General features: G+C 30.0%; 1 protein-coding gene across 3 annotated transcripts in view; it reads right to left on the bottom strand.

Annotated features, from left to right (window-relative positions):
• Nucleotides 1–16,289, bottom strand: part of fs(1)h (female sterile (1) homeotic) — a 107,088-nt gene that overhangs the window by 11,414 nt on the left and 79,385 nt on the right. For all 3 annotated transcript variants that reach the window (XM_085824069.1, XM_085824071.1, XM_085824070.1), the window contains 4 exons: nucleotides 14,659–14,787; nucleotides 14,307–14,504; nucleotides 3,060–3,447; nucleotides 1,312–1,482 (listed from right to left, as the gene is read on the bottom strand). In XM_085824069.1, the coding sequence (XP_085680195.1) occupies nucleotides 1,312–1,482; nucleotides 3,060–3,447; nucleotides 14,307–14,504; nucleotides 14,659–14,787 (886 nt within the window). The remainder of the gene's footprint in view (nucleotides 1–1,311; nucleotides 1,483–3,059; nucleotides 3,448–14,306; nucleotides 14,505–14,658; nucleotides 14,788–16,289) is intronic.

The following is a 16,289-nucleotide window of genomic DNA, read 5'->3' as shown; positions in this document are numbered from 1 at the left end:
GAACATGATGAAATCAATGAAATGCAGCAAGACATGATACAAAAAGTGTTGCATGGAGGGGGGAGGGGAACTTCTTCAATAAAGAAGTTTTTACCTTTTATCAAAATAGGCAATTTATTCCACAAAAGAAAAATATAATTGTAACTTTTATCACCATGTAGTGCACATCACAAGTCAAAACAGTATTTAATTCCTTCTTGAATTAGGAAAAGTTTACATACACGGTAATTCTGCAGAATATAAACTTTTTAAAGGCTTTTACTCAAAGAAAGAAAAATTTCCAAGATTATTACATCCTAAATAGTTTATTATTTATAATTTTTTAATCGATTCAATTTAATGTTTATTCTAAGCAGAACATAAAGCTTTTTAAACAAATACATAAGACATTTCTCAAACAGCAGATTGTTTAAAAAAATCGTGTCTGCCTTATTTTTTTTTAAAAGGCATTATTAAAATTATTTTCTCCATGCCCACATTTTTCTGAAATATTCAGATAATTTTTGAAATACTTTAAACAGAAAAACATGGAGAAATTCAAGTACTCAGAACAATTAGGATTACTGCCTGTTTAAAAAAATGCAGATAATTATACTGCCCACTTCAGGTGCACATATGTAATTTGGGAGGGAGGACAGAGGGTCATTATATACTATTTCAATAAAGATCAACTACAAAATAAATTTTGTGTCCTATATTAATGTATTCTGTGTCTGTATGATACATCTACCTTTGCAAATTCTCATTTAAACAGAACACAGAATGTTCCCTATTCACATTTTGGTCAAAACAATAATACAGTCACAGATTGGCGTAACTGCCAATCTTGAAATATGCAGCAACAAAAGGTTATCCTGAGGTAAGGTATCCTGAGTTTGTATGAGCTGTGTAGAGGTGCTTTTTCAAAAGAACTCCAAACTGATCAATATTACATGCATGCATTATGAATGCACTTTTAGGTTATTAAACTATTTATAAAATGACGGACATACGCTATATTAATATATAAGTAGTTATTCTTAATTTTGTGTTCTTCAACTCATTTTGTTTTGTAATTTTCTTAGATTTTTACACACAGAAATTCCTGAGCAGAAGATAGAAAGTTTTATTTCATCAAAGATTAAAAACATTATGCTGAAAACAATAATTTTTGTTTCAAAATCAATGAATTTCACCAATTGTTGAAGAGTTGGCAAATATGAATGAGCTATTATTGTTTAACTAGAAAGTGAATGTTAAATAAGCTGTGTTCTCTGATAAATATTTATAATATCCCTCACAAAAATATCTACGAAAATGTTTCCAACTCACTGTAAGGTTTCCTTGGCTTTTTTCGAAGACATGAAGCCACATATGCTTCTAATTCACGTAAAGTTGACGGTTTTAGAGTCTCAAAATCAATTTCTATCTCATCAGGATTAGAATCTCTGAGTGAGGGCTCTCTGGACTGAATGATATGAACTACTCTGCCAAGTTTATCACCTGAAAAAAATTTTTATGTTTGATAACACGTTTTCTTTAATAACAAAAATACAAAACAGGCAAAGAAGCAACAAAAAATGCAGATGCAATTAAAAATGACAATTTTTTTGTGAACACTTTTTAAGAAAATGTTTCTAAATTTACAAAGCAATATACAGAAACAAAAAGAAAGAGGGGAAAAAGATGGTTAGGTATAATTTTACCACAAGGGAAAATAAGGGGAAGGGGAGGAAACACAAACTTAAAACTGCAACATTATTAATCTAAGGTAAAACAATTCTTACATAAATTACTTTGCCATCTAAGAATGATAAAACTTTAATGGTTATACTAAAATTAGTAAAGCAAAAATTTTAGTATCTTATTTCACCAATGGCATGAAACAAGATATTCCAACAAAGCAACCAAACTACAAAAATAAACTAATAAAACATGTATTTTGAAAGTGTCCAATGAAAAAGTATTTTTCCAGATTATACTTTCATACATTCAACAGAAAAACATTTTGCATAACAGATCAATACAGAATATATAAAGCAAACACAGCTCCAACTATGAAGCTAAGGTAATACTGAACAAACAAAGTGTAAAACTTTTATTTATTTTTTTATTTTTTTTAACCAGCACTTCGACTACTGAACTACTATTTGCATTTATAGCGCTGTTGATGCTATGGTAATGACTTCCGAGTGTAAACACAGTGTGCTACCAGTACTTCTAATTTTATTTATTTATTTATTTTTACACTGAGGCCTGTTATTTAATAAGAAATGAAAATTCCAGATATGACAGGAAAAAATTGAATGTGAAAACTGTTAAGATTCATGAAAAGAATGAATTTCGAATTTACCCGATACCGAATGATAAAAAATAAAGGGAAAGAAAGTGGGGAAAATATTAAAATTTTGGAAAGCATGAATAATAAGAAAATGCCTGTTGATGGCAAAAACTTTAATTTTATACATTACTAGACTTCTTAAAGAATGATGTGTTAGAATAGCAAATAAATCCTGAAGAGCAAGATTAAAGAGCCTAATCTTAAATATATGGTTGCATATATTTAAAATTAAGCTCAAAAACATTAACATCATAAAAGTTGCATATAAAGATAAGCAAGCAGACAATATGTTTCCAAGGAAGGTGGAAAAAATCAAAGTTGGAAACCATGATGCTTCGTAAGTTTATAACTAAATATACAGCAAATTTTGCATTACTTTATTAAGTAGTATACCATATAAATTAAATGTAATGTGCAGTTTACTTTATTACAATTCTCTTAATGTTGATAATGTCTTATTGAGCCAAATTTATCAATAAAACTATACCAAAATTATGTATATTACAGAAATATCCAGTTTCATACAATGTTCCCAATATAATCCACAGTTTTACATATCTGTACTGAGTTTGGGAACCAAAGGATACTACTGTATGATTGTGTAAAATCACATAATTGCATTTTAATAATTACACTTCTTATTCTGAACTAAAACAAATTTTCATTGCAAAACATTGTCTACAAGAGAGACTGCATATCATAAACAAATTCTTTATCAAGCATAAACATATTTTACTACCTGGTAACTTATTGATGTCCAAGCTAAGTTGTCTCTTCTCATCGTAAGACATGGGTTTGGCATTGTCTTCATCATCACTGTCGAAAGCAGGTTGAGGCTTATTCTTCTTCGACGACTTGCTGTTCGTTCTTGGTCGCTTATTTTGGTTCTGGACTTTACTGTTGGCATTTAAAGCTTTATTTGCATTACTTTTCTTTGCAGCTTTAGTTTGTTTTGGTGGGGGTGCAACAGGTGGAACAGTAGTCGAAGTTTCTATAACTGGTAGTTCTTCTTCCACCTTCACTTCCTTTATTTCTTCTTTCTCTTTTCTCTTTCGTTTCTTCTTCTTTTTGTCCCGCTTTCGACTTTCAGCAGCCAAAACACTAATTTGCTCCGTTACTTTTTTCAACTACAGAAATAAAAAAACTTGGTTAAGAAACTTGAAAATACTATGTTTTATTGATTGCTATTTTAGAAATATATATTTTTTAATAGTCATTGCACTGACAAATTCAGAATGACTAATTACATTATATCAAAATGAAGCAAATGTAAAGCAGAACCCCTGTTATATGAACTCGCTTCAATCACAATCCAACGAATAAAAAATCCATAATCAAATTTTAAATAATGTAATCTTTTACTGAATGTGGGCATCTGGAAGCAAGAATTTGAAATTTGTTTTATTATCAATTTCAGATTTTATAAAACATTAATGAATTTTGATTAACAAATTCAAGGATTTCAGAGCAATGAGAATGTTGTACAGAAAAAACATTTTTATCTCCTGCACGAAAGACTGTGTATTGGAAATTCTAAAGATATGCTCGTTTTTGCAATATTGCTCTTGAACTGAATTTTATGGTTTGAACATGATATTTAATAAATAAAGGTAACACATAAAAATGTTTAAAAAAATCCCTTTGGATGGAATTTAAAATCTGAAACCTTTCTTTCTGTCCCCCCTTTTTTTAAATATATTTTCTCTTTTCCCTGTAAAAATGATTTAATTGTGGGGGGGGGGCTTGTCAGAACGCACAACCGCATTCAAGTTAAATAATAATAAAGATTAAAAATTAACAAATGAATGCATATTCTTAATTATATTTTAAGTTTGAAATTGCTAATGTTCTAACTCTGAACTTGTGCATAAATTTAAATCTGGTTCAAAATTTTTCAATCTGCAAGGGATTTTAACTTGTTTTGTTGCCTGTATATTAACTCATTTATTTTTGGGACACATTCAAAGAAAATTTCCTCTGAGAATAGAAAATCACATCCCCCCCCAAAAAAAACCACTATTTGATGCACATTTAAAAAAAAAAAAAAAAGAAGCTAAAAGAAAATAGCTGATTGCAATTGCCTGCATATTTAATAAAAGACAAAACTTCTTTACACAATAGCATTATGACTGTTTAGTTCATTTTTAGAACAGAAGCCCTTGTTAATAGAAAAGCAGTGATTTTGGCAGTAAACGTAAATCAAGAGATGTGCATATAGTTAACTTCTTTCTTATTAATGTTCATATGCTACATGATTGCCAATTTGATGGTGATATGTTTATTAGATTACAATAAATAATTTTTATTGTAAACCAATAAGTCATTTATGTTCATCTAAATAAATTTAGCTACTTCTTAAAAATATATATTCTGAATTATCTCTTTTCATATCATTTAAATAAATGAAAATAATAATTACTTTCTTACTGATAATTTCACTAAAAATATAATTACTTGGTTGCATACTTGTAAGCACAATTTCTTAAAATTACTAATAAAATTTGTAAAACAGCATTTTACAGGGCACAATATTATCAAAGACCTTATTACTGACTTTTGCAATTATAAGTTCTCTACAAATAACAAATACAATAAATATTACTGTAAATCAATTTCCTTCATACTAACTATGATCATATTCAATTTAGCAAAATTTTCAGAAAAAGTCAACAACTTTTTCCAGCTACCAAAGTACAGATCTCACCAGCTTTCAAGTATCAAAAACCTCTTAGTAAATTGCTAATTAACCACCATGAATTAGCTACTACAGCCCATTGATACTGTAAAGAGCTTTAATACAAAGATTTCATAGCTAAATTTCATCAACATATTATAACAGGTAATTTAGCAATAGTTCAAAACCAACATTTAAGAATTTTAATGGAAAAAGGTACCAAATTTAGACCAGTACTAAAAATTAACAAACATCACAGTTTTAAAAGTTTCGTAAAAAATATAGATGAATTTATAGTTAAAACTAGTTTCAAATTAAATATTCCAAATTCTACCTTTATGACATGGAAACATGCAGTATTAGAAGAATTCAAGCAAAAAATTCGAAGAATTGAATTTAACAGCCATTTACAGTGGAATATTCTTATACAGGATTTAAAACAAAAGTTCATAATTACCAAAATTGACAAGCCAATAATAACTTTAGCATAATATGAAAATTTTTTTATGTCTCATTAATTAATACTGAACTTAATAATGCCATTACTTACAAACTCACCAATCTACAAGAAAATGTTATTGCAAAAAAGCTAAAAGCATTTCATAAGAAACTGCAAATTTCACAACCATCTAACTACAATAGATTTGCAAATCTATATGCTCTCCCAAAATTTCATAAATCACCACTCAAATTTAGATTTATTGCTAATGGTACAAATAATTATAAAAAGAATATAGATTACATATTTGCAATTATACTTAAAAAAATCTGTAATTTAATCCAACATCTCGTTAACAAGCAACACAATTATAGTTGGATTATTTATAATAATCTCCAGTTCTCAGCAGTTTTAAAAGTTTAACAATCAAGAACATTAACTGCTATAACTTTGAAAACCTTTATACTTCTCTACCATTAGAAGAAATTTTTACTAGTTTAATGCAACTCTCACAACTTTTTCCTGACATACTTGACATCCTTTGTATTGAAAGATGGAATACTTATCTGAATTGTGCATTATTTAATAACTACATTAAATACAATAATAAGATCTTTCAGCAAGTTAGAGGAATTCCTATGGGAGCAAACAGTTCTACACAAATTTGTAACCTATTTCTTTTTACATTTGAATATAAATTCCAACTCAGTTTAAATAAAAATGAATTAAAGCTATTTGCTCATACTTTTAGATACATAGATGATATTATAATTTTCAATAATAATTCTACTTTTGAGAAATTCAAAATTTACCCAAATAGTTTTAACACTTAATAAAACGAATACGAATCAAGATACTATTGAATTCCTAGACCTGCAAATTTTTAAACACAACAAAATTAAATTATTTGATAAAAGAAGGAATTTCCATTTTCCTACTATTAAAGTAATTAATTGGAACTCTAATATCTCTAGAAAAGTAATAGAAAACACGTTTCATAGCCAAATTATCAGAATAAAAAATATATGTACTGAAAATGACATAAAATCATAAAACTGAATTACTGAATTTACTGAAATCATAAAACTAATTAATGTACAAGTTGATAACCAAGTACCACCAAAATTTATTAATTTATAGATTAAAAAGGCAGGCCTTAACTCTACTTTATAATTTTTTGGCTCTTTTGGATATGATAACATTACCTTAAACCTTAACTGGAGGGTAATGAAGGATATAAAAGAGTAGAGAAATTATTGTAAATTTTTATTGTAAATATGTATATTTAATCAATACTGGATTCTTTCCTTTTACTAATAAAGGGTCAACTCTTTTCAAAAGTCTCAATTATAGTCGGAATTGAGTGAAGATTTTAATCTTCTTCTTCTAATTTTCCATACTTTAGCCAGTATTTAGTCAAGTTTTGATATACCAATTAAATCAAGTTCATTAAACTTTTAATATTTACTTTCATCAAGGAAATTTTACTTTAAAACTTTAATATTAAAACATTTCAGTTTTTCTTAATTACCTTAATTTTTTTGCAATTTTCACACAAAATATCTTTCACTTAATTTTTTTAACAATTTTCACAATTTTTCAACAGAACACACATTTCAAATTACATACAGTTTACATTTTTTTCACATACCACTTCACTTTAATTTTTTTCATATACCACATCACTTTAATTTCCTTCAAGCAAACACATCTCTTGATTGGCTCAGTTACTTAATTCCCTAAATAATTAATATTACTACCTTTAGGATTTTTAATTTAATTTAATTTAATTAATATTAATATTTACAAAAAAATTTTTACTATAACAAAGATAACAGCTTGACACTCAACTTTACCTACATAAGCGCCATCTATATAATTTGAAGAACACACTTACTTCTCTTTCACAACACTCATATAGCAGGTAAGTTAGAATTAAAACTTACTATTTACTTGCTTTAAGTATTTTTTTTAAAAACTTTTTATGTAGTATAACACTCATATAGTAGGTAAGTTAGAATTAAAACTTACTATTTACTTGCTTTAAGTATTTTTTTAAAAAACTTTTTATGTAGTATCTAAGTATTTTCTAAATATGAAATTATATTTTTAAATATATATTTATTTTAAAAATTGTAAATTAGTTGTTTTTGTTACTTTTTGTTTCTTATTGGTTTATATGGATTATGTATAGTTCTTTTATAGTTTCTTTTTATTGATATGCATATTCGTGTAGGAAGTTTCTGTTGACAAGGATTTCTAAAATACATTGGTTTCTAAATTTTTTTATTATTTTATAAAAATTAATTTTTAAAAAATTTAATTTTTTAAGAAAAAGTTTAATTCTTGATTTTACTTGCTTGTTTCTCAAAAAACTTAATTAGTATTTTCCTTTTTGAACTTTAATTCTTAAATGTTAATACTTAAATGTTAATTTCTAAGGGTACCACTTTATTGGAATTACTTTTGGTTTTGACTTTTACCCTTGCCTGCATGAATGACGAAACACGAATTGAATGATTGGAGAGTTAGGTTTGGAGGCAACTTCCCCTTGATAAGTCTGTCTCCTGCCTACTCTACGATCATTCACATATGCATTTTAAAAAAAAAAAAAAAAAAAAATGTTTAATTTAATTTTAATTTATTAAATTAGTAGATTTATTTTCATGGATAGATTTTACACTTGATTTGCTTATGCTTCTGAATTTAAATGATATTGTAGATTAGTTCGAGAATTAAATCTTTTACATGTTAGCATATTTTAAAATTATTTTGGCTTTTTTCCTTTTTTTTTTAGAATTTAAATTTGCTTTTCTACTTTTTTACTTTTATACGTATTTGTTTAGAATTTAAATTTGTTTAAATTTATATAAATGAACAATATGTCTTATTTCAAATAGCTTGAGGAAAGCAATAATAGTTTTACTGCATTTGAAAATAATCACATAAATTTATAAATTTCCTATGCGCTTTTAATAAATATGTATATTTTTAATGTAAAATTAAATGTTTTACTCATCCTCAGAGTCAAACATAATCTTAAATGTAATCTAAGAAACATGACATGGTTCAGAAAGCACTGCTGAAGACATTAAACAATCTCTATTCTTTAACTGCAAAAATTAGAAATTAATATCAAAGTAAATGTGAATCAAATACTGTTGTATAAACAGTTCATTAAAGTGTTGAAGTAATATGGTAACTAAGAATGATTTCAATTTGATTTAGCTGGAATAACAATGCACACTTACTGACAGCACAAGATTTTTAAATTTATATAGCCTTTTCCCTATTGTTTTAATAACGGTGCACAGGTGAGGTGCTTCCAAAAAAAAAAAAAAAAAAAAAAAAAAAACTAATATTTTGAGCAGCTGATCAAGCATTCATTACCCCCTTTTAAAAAAGTAATAAATAAAATGGGCTTTGGGGACTGCAAAAATTTTGTTCATATACTTTTTAATAAAATTTTAGTGAAATTACAGGAAAATAAAGATTCTGCTCAAGCATATCTAAATAATAAGAGGTGTGAGAAGATTAAATTCTCCACCAGCTTTTTTATTTGTTACTTGAAGCCTGAAATCATCTAAAACTACTTATAGGCAAATTTTTATAGGTTACAATTTAAATCATTCTTCCAAAACTTATGAAATAACATTCATAACACATGCTGAGAAAATAAAATTTAACTTTAAAAGTAATACAAGAAAATAAATATAAACTAAATTACCACTACAGAAATAAAATATTAAGAACTACTTAAGAAAAAAATATTTGCATAATTTTTATAAAATATGGTATTTAGACATAATTTTAAGACAAAATCTAGGTACAAAAAAAAAAAAAAAAAACCACAATCTCTGCTAAAAAATTATAACACTTAGGCTTACAAAATTTCAACTACATATAGTCTTCCCCCTGAACGACAGAATTTTTTTACTTATTTTGTATGATATGATGGCATTTTGATTTAAAAATGTAATGATTTAAAAGTAACTAGTGGAAACACTGTTTGAATTAAAGCATTTTTATCTCCAGTACACTAAGCTATTGACATTCGACAAAATATAAGATACTTATAGATATAAACAATAAACTTGGCATAAAAGCAATGACTGAAGTAAAATAGTTTTATCTTCCACCTACCAATATGTTGCTATTCAATTACGAGTTAGATATTTAACTTTTAATTTGATCTTATTGCTTTAGAATAACAGGCTAAGAAATTTATAAGCAATTAACACAGTTCTTAAGAATATTGTTTCTACTTTTTGATTTCACTGATTTATATTAAAAATGGATTTCTATCACAAGATGCTTTATCAGAAGTATTCAATACTTTTATGGAATTACACTATCTGCATTCATTATAATATTTTTTTTTTTTTTTCCTTTTTATAATAACTACTCTAGGCAGCTGGTCACGCAAGCAGTTAGTATTTCAAAAATAACCTAAATTAGTATCAAAACATATTGTTACGAAATGTACAGGTGCGGTATGATGGCTTCACCACACAGCAGTTTTAGGGTTGCCATATTTGGCGAGAAATCACCCATTTGGCAACAAAATTGGCGATATGCCATGGACGGATGGAGAACCTTCTGGAACAAATTCTTACCGTTTAGAATGTTCTCGATCACAAGCCGAAAGCTATATAAACCCTGCTGGTCCGCAGTCTTAGGCGAGTGTCTTGTCTGGAGTGTTAGATAGTTAGTCAGTCCGTGCGGAGTCGATCAAGTTGACAGCCGGGCAGCGAGTGCCGAGTGCATCAAAGTATCGCTTAGCGTAACACGGTTGGTGCATCATCGAGAGAGTGTGTTAAGCTCCGGGAACGACTGAACCGAAGAGTCGAGAGCTGTGAGCCATCGAGTGCATTGCGAGTTGTAGCGTGGAGAGTCTCGAGAGTACGTGGAGTTCCACGAACGACCGAGCAGGGTCGGGAACTGTGCTCTGGTGCTTTGCAGTGAAGCTGTCTCCACCATTATATCCTGAAGGCTGTGTCACTGATTGTTCCAGCGAATTTATAGCAGATCTTCGACAACTGTAAAACGTGACTTTAGAGCTGTCCTGATTAATATTGGCTGAATAAAGTGTGTTTCGCTCTTTCATTAAGAAGTGTTGCCATTATTCACTCCAAATCTACGAATCCCGTATGAACGTGAAGAAAGAAAATGACGTGACAACCGGTGTCAGAAAAAAGAAAAAAAAAAAAAAACGCAACAATATGACAACATAATGCCAAATATAAATCGCATAAATTTCAATATTTGTCCTTTCAAATTCCGTCAACTGATCCATCAGAATCAGAGAAATAGAACTATTCTACGAAAGGGTTTACAGTACCAATAAAGGGCGTCTCAAAAAGAATGCCGGATTTGAAAAGCCAGTTATTTTTTGATACTGTGCTTTTGTTATCCAGGTTAGTTTGTGGTATATAGTCCAGGGTTGCCACTCAAACAGGAGAATGAAATTCCCTGACTTTTCCAGGTTTTCCAGGTGTGTTTCAAGAAAATTCCAGTCTATCCGCGTAATGTACGTTGGCTGTGCTAAGAGGTAAATTAATTATGGTATTACTTGTATTGTGTAGCAAATTCACTTAATTATTCAATAAATCCCAGAGGACATTTATTCTTAATTATTCTTGGTATATACTTTGTTTGATAATTTTGTTTAGTTTTCCACTTAAGAAACTTAATAAAATTTAAGATATATATATTGGATAACAAATGTATGTTTTATTTAATTATTACTCATGATCATCACCAGTTCAACACGAAGCTAATCCGGTCCTTATAAATCACAAAGCAATGCTAAATAGTTAGGTTAGATTATAGGTAAATTTAATTTGCGTGAGGTATGTTCTTAAAACCTTGAAAACACTTGAAAACACAAATATAATTATAATTGTTGTTGTTTTCTCCATTGAAGATTGAGATTAGAATCTTCCCAATCTGGAATAAAATAAGGCTTTTTTTGCAGACATTCTGCAGCTAAACGAAAGAAAGAAATGTATTTTAATAAATTGAGGTATTTTATATTTATTTTGCAGCATACATAAGGAAAAAATATGTGCATTAAATTTCGTGATGGTATGTCATCATACTGCTATAATTAATTTCAGGATTATGCCAGAGAAAATTTCCTAAAATTTGGAAATATTATTTACTAATAATAAATAAATTTAGAGGGAAGAAGCAACATTAAATTATATGAATAACTTAAAAATAATTACTTAAAAATTGAATTAGAATAATCATCTATATTTTAGCGAATATAGTTATATTACATGGCTTTAGATGACTGATTACTATTTTTTTATTTTTCTGCAAAATGGCAAGGTATTTATTAAAAAGAAAAAAAAAGGGTTAAAAAAGATTTTGCGGTAAAATTCTAGTATACGGTAAGGGCACGATTTTGAAAATTGTCGCCAAGACCAAAATGACCCGTTTACTGCGCATCAAGATGTCGCCAAATCCCATTATTATTCTAACCAAAGAACGTCTATGTAAAGAAGAAAAGGTTCCATACAAGTAAAATGCTATTACGCCGACGTTTCTTCTTCGATTTTTCGCAATAATTTTAAAAACGGATTTTCGTAGTTTTTTTTTTTTTTTTTTTTTTTTCTCCTCCTCTGAAAATAACTAATCAATGAATTAATTTACTTGCACCAAAAAATATTTTCTTTTCCTTTAGAGTTTAACTACTTGCGCTAAGACTAAACTTCACGGTTGCGGTGCCGTGCGCTACAATATAGTAAGTGGTAAAGTGTCTCATTTACGACGCTCCGCATCTGCGAGTGCAATCCAGAGCTGTAACTCGAGAAATAAACAATCTCGTTGTTAGGCGACGTGTGCACCATGTTATTTTCATTTTTGCGATAAATGCTTATCAACGTGTTCACGTCGCTCGCAGTTTGAGACAAAAACATCTCGACGTGCGTGGCACGTCTTTTTAGCGCAAGTGGTTAAAGAAATTTTTAAGGATATTCATTTAATGAACTCTTGATAACGTGACCTTCGAACTTCGACACCGGTTTCGAGCTTTGGTGACAGATATATCAGACATGCACAGCTGTTTCCCTCTATGATGGAACAGAGCCATGTCTGTTGCAGAGAGGTTTTCCTTCTTTACAATACATATTCTTTGATTCTAACCTCCATAGTACCGTATACTAGGATTAAACCCATTTTGTTTTATACGAGAACAGGTACTTTCTTTAGTTCATGCACTGCGCATGCGATTCTCGAGAATACTGGAAACCAAAAGTTGCGGGAAAGTTGCTTTGCCTTTCTAAAAGACAATCAAATTGGAGCTGCGAAAATTGGCTCTATGCCAGCTACCCGAATGACACTCACGTGATACATAATTCGCCAAAAAAGTTACCTCTTCCGACGTCGGCACAAAAATCGCTTTTTTTGGCGGGATCGTTGTATGAACTTCCCCGACTTTTCCAGATTTTGACAAAAATACTTAAATTCCCTGACTTTTCCCTGAATATTTTGGTCAATTTTCGAATTCCCTGACTTTTCCCGGTTCTCCCGGTAGCGTGGCAACCCTGATAGTCGTGGAAAGATACATTACGGAACAGTTAGTGTTGATTGTGAAAACTCACTACAGAAATGATGAAGGTTTCGTGGAGACTGTTCGAAAACTCTGTACGATTATGGGACATAACAATGCACCAAATGAATCCACTGTTCGTAGGTTGATCAAGAAATTTGAAAAAAACCGGTTCAACAGAACATATCAAAAGCACAGGAAGCCCTCGAAGTGGCCAGAGTGATGTAAATGTTGCTGCTGTGCTTGATTCGGTCACTGTGAGTCTGGGAAAATCATGTTGCCGTCATGCTCAAGAAATGAACATGTGTCCAGCAACAATGCATAGTATCTTAACGAAAGATTTACATTTACACCCGTACAGAGTTCAGTTAACACAGGAACTTAAACCAGCAGATCATGGAAAATGATGACAATTTGTGCAATGGATCCTGGAAAAAGAAAGAGAAACACGTGGTTTCACAAAACGCATCATTTTCTCAGATGAAGCTCACTTTCATTAAAACGGCTTTGTGAATAAGCATAACTGCAGAATATGGGGATCAGATTCCAAGATAATTCACAAAAAAGACATGCATCCTTAGCGAGTTACGGTTTGGTGTGCAATTTGGAGTGGGGGTTTAATTGGTACTTATTTTTTTGAAGATGAGCAAGGAAAGGCTGTCACGGTGAATGGAGTTCATTATCGTGCAATGCTCACTAATTTCCTTTGGCCCCGGTTGGATCAAATGAACATGGAACATTTCTGGTTCAAACAAGATGGTGCAACTTGCCACACTTCAGGAGACACAATTGCTCTGCTGCGTGAAAAGTTCTGAAGTTCTCAGACAGACTAATCTTGTTACAAGGAGACTAAACCTATCCACCTAGATCTTGTGATCTGACACCTTGTGACTTTTTCCTATGGGGGTACACTAAGTCATAAGTTTACAAAAACAAACCCCATAATCTGTTGGAACTCAAACAAGAAATTCAACGGGCTCTCAACGAAGTAGATGGGGAAATAAGTGAGCAGGTGATGGTTAATTTCATGGACAGAATGATTGCTTGTAGGGCTAGCGGGGGGCATGTGCCCGATCTTGTGTTTCATGTATAATCTCAACATCTCCTGAAGAGAATGGTGTGTTTTGTTTGCTACTTTCAAACAAATAAATTTGATTTATAGTACATTCAAGTCTGGCATTCTTTTTGAGATACCCGTTATATAATGGATGAAGGAAATTAAAAATCATTAACTTACAGAAAACTTAAGTGGACAAGAGAAATGTGAATAAAAATTATCATTTTTTCAGTATATAGCACATTACTACAGACATACTTGTTCTTGGAGCATTTGCAACTTCTTTTCTCTTTCAGCTTCACTATCTTCAGAACCACTACCAGAAGAAGAATCAGATGACATATCACTAGATACACTCGGTGCAGAATCTTCAGTTTTTTCATTTTGTGAATTTAAGTTCAGATCATTAGATGGAGGTTCATCAGGCATTTTTGCATACTTCATTTCAAAAACATCCTACAAAACAGTGCAATTTTTTAATGCATAAAAGATAATGCAAGAATATCAATTACAAATAACTAATTTGAACAAAGAATTTTCCTGAAAATGATGCATCAAATCTAAATGATATATCAAACCTTTATATCATTTATGACTAAAAATTGCTTACCTGTAATTTCCTTGCCATTGCAACCACTTCATGGTCAGGTGGATTATACTTGTAGCAATTTGTGAAAATGAGACGCACATCGCCTGCAAACTCCTCTGGGACTTTGTATTCATGATTGTCCATTTTTCTCTAAATGAGATAAAAAATGTTTATGGAAATGCATCATCTTCACTTACAAATGGTCAACAATTATATTGATAAATTTAAGAAAATTCAGTTTGTGATTTATTTTGCATTTCTTTAGTTGATAAGGCAAAATTTAATAGTCATTTGATCACAAAAAGTTTACACTGTTCAACTATACGTAGATGTCCCCCTAAAAGTTATATCAACTTTTGGAATGATATCTGAATACTAACTTTATTTGCAGTTTAAAGATATTTTTAAAATTTCCCCATACCTCATTTTGGTTCAGGGATATTCATAACGTATTCAATAAAACTTAGAAGACAATGAAACAGACTTAATAAAATTAATAATCTCAATGAGACAGACTCAAATTAACATGACAATGAGACGAACTCAATGATATTAGGTCTTATAATAACAATAAGCAAATAATAATAATAAAAATTCAGAAACAAAAAATAAAACAATAATAATAATAAACATAAATTAGGTATTTAACAAAGAAGTGACAGCAACAGAGGCTATGAGAGAGGAAAGTGAAAAGTAAAGAATTCTTAATACACTAACAGGTAGTAAGAATCATTTATTGGGCCAGTCCATAAATTCGTGCACATTTTTTTTGGTAAAGTTTTAAATAATATAAAAAGCCACAATTTAACATTTTAATCAATTATATATTTTCCTCCATTATCTACTATGTCTTGCCATCTTAAAGGCAGCTTTTTTATGCCATTGCTGTAAAAAGACTTTGGTTTTGATGCCAAAAAAACTTGAAAGTTCATTGTGTACATCCTGTTTAGAATTTAATTTTTTTTCCAGTAAAAAATTTTGTAAGGCACGAAATAAGTCAAAATCAGTTAGGGCAATATCTAGGGAGTAAGCAGGATGTGGGAAAAGCTCCCAATTAAATTCACTTATTTTTTGCAGCGTTATTCGAGCCGTATGCGGTCTAGTGTTATCATGATGAAACAACACTTTCTTGATATTCACCAATCATGCGTATTTTTTTATCCATTCTGAGTTTAGACAACAAAGTTGTTCACTATAAACTTCTGAATTAATCGTTTGATTTGGTTCTAACAGTTCAAAACATCCTGAACAGGGTTCACCATCAATGTTGCTTTTTCCAACTTTAAATTTTTTAAACCATTTCTGGGCAGTCCTTACACTAACAGTGTGTTCACCATGTACACTATTAATTTTTATCGCTGCAAACCTGGCAGATTCACCACACGAAAATAAAAAATGCAGCATAGCACGTTTGTACTGATTATCTACATTCATCTTCTATGGGTACTAAAATACGTTCGACATTTACGAAAGTTGGTGATGAACTGAATAATATTTTAGTCAAACGATGACACAGGTTCAAAATTGTATTGTTTTAGTAAATGCATCATAGTGAATTCCACACATACTCTTAATGTGCACGAACTTATGGACTGGCCCATACTTTGTAATACAATCAAATAATACTTAATGAACACCTTCAATAACAAACA

This window comes from Stegodyphus dumicola, chromosome 9, assembly GCF_044657685.1.
Source record: "Stegodyphus dumicola isolate Sdum_Otavi_A_Nest chromosome 9, ASM4465768v1".
Lineage (NCBI taxonomy): Eukaryota > Metazoa > Arthropoda > Arachnida > Araneae > Eresidae > Stegodyphus > Stegodyphus dumicola.
This window is presented reverse-complemented; position numbering and strand designations above follow the sequence as displayed.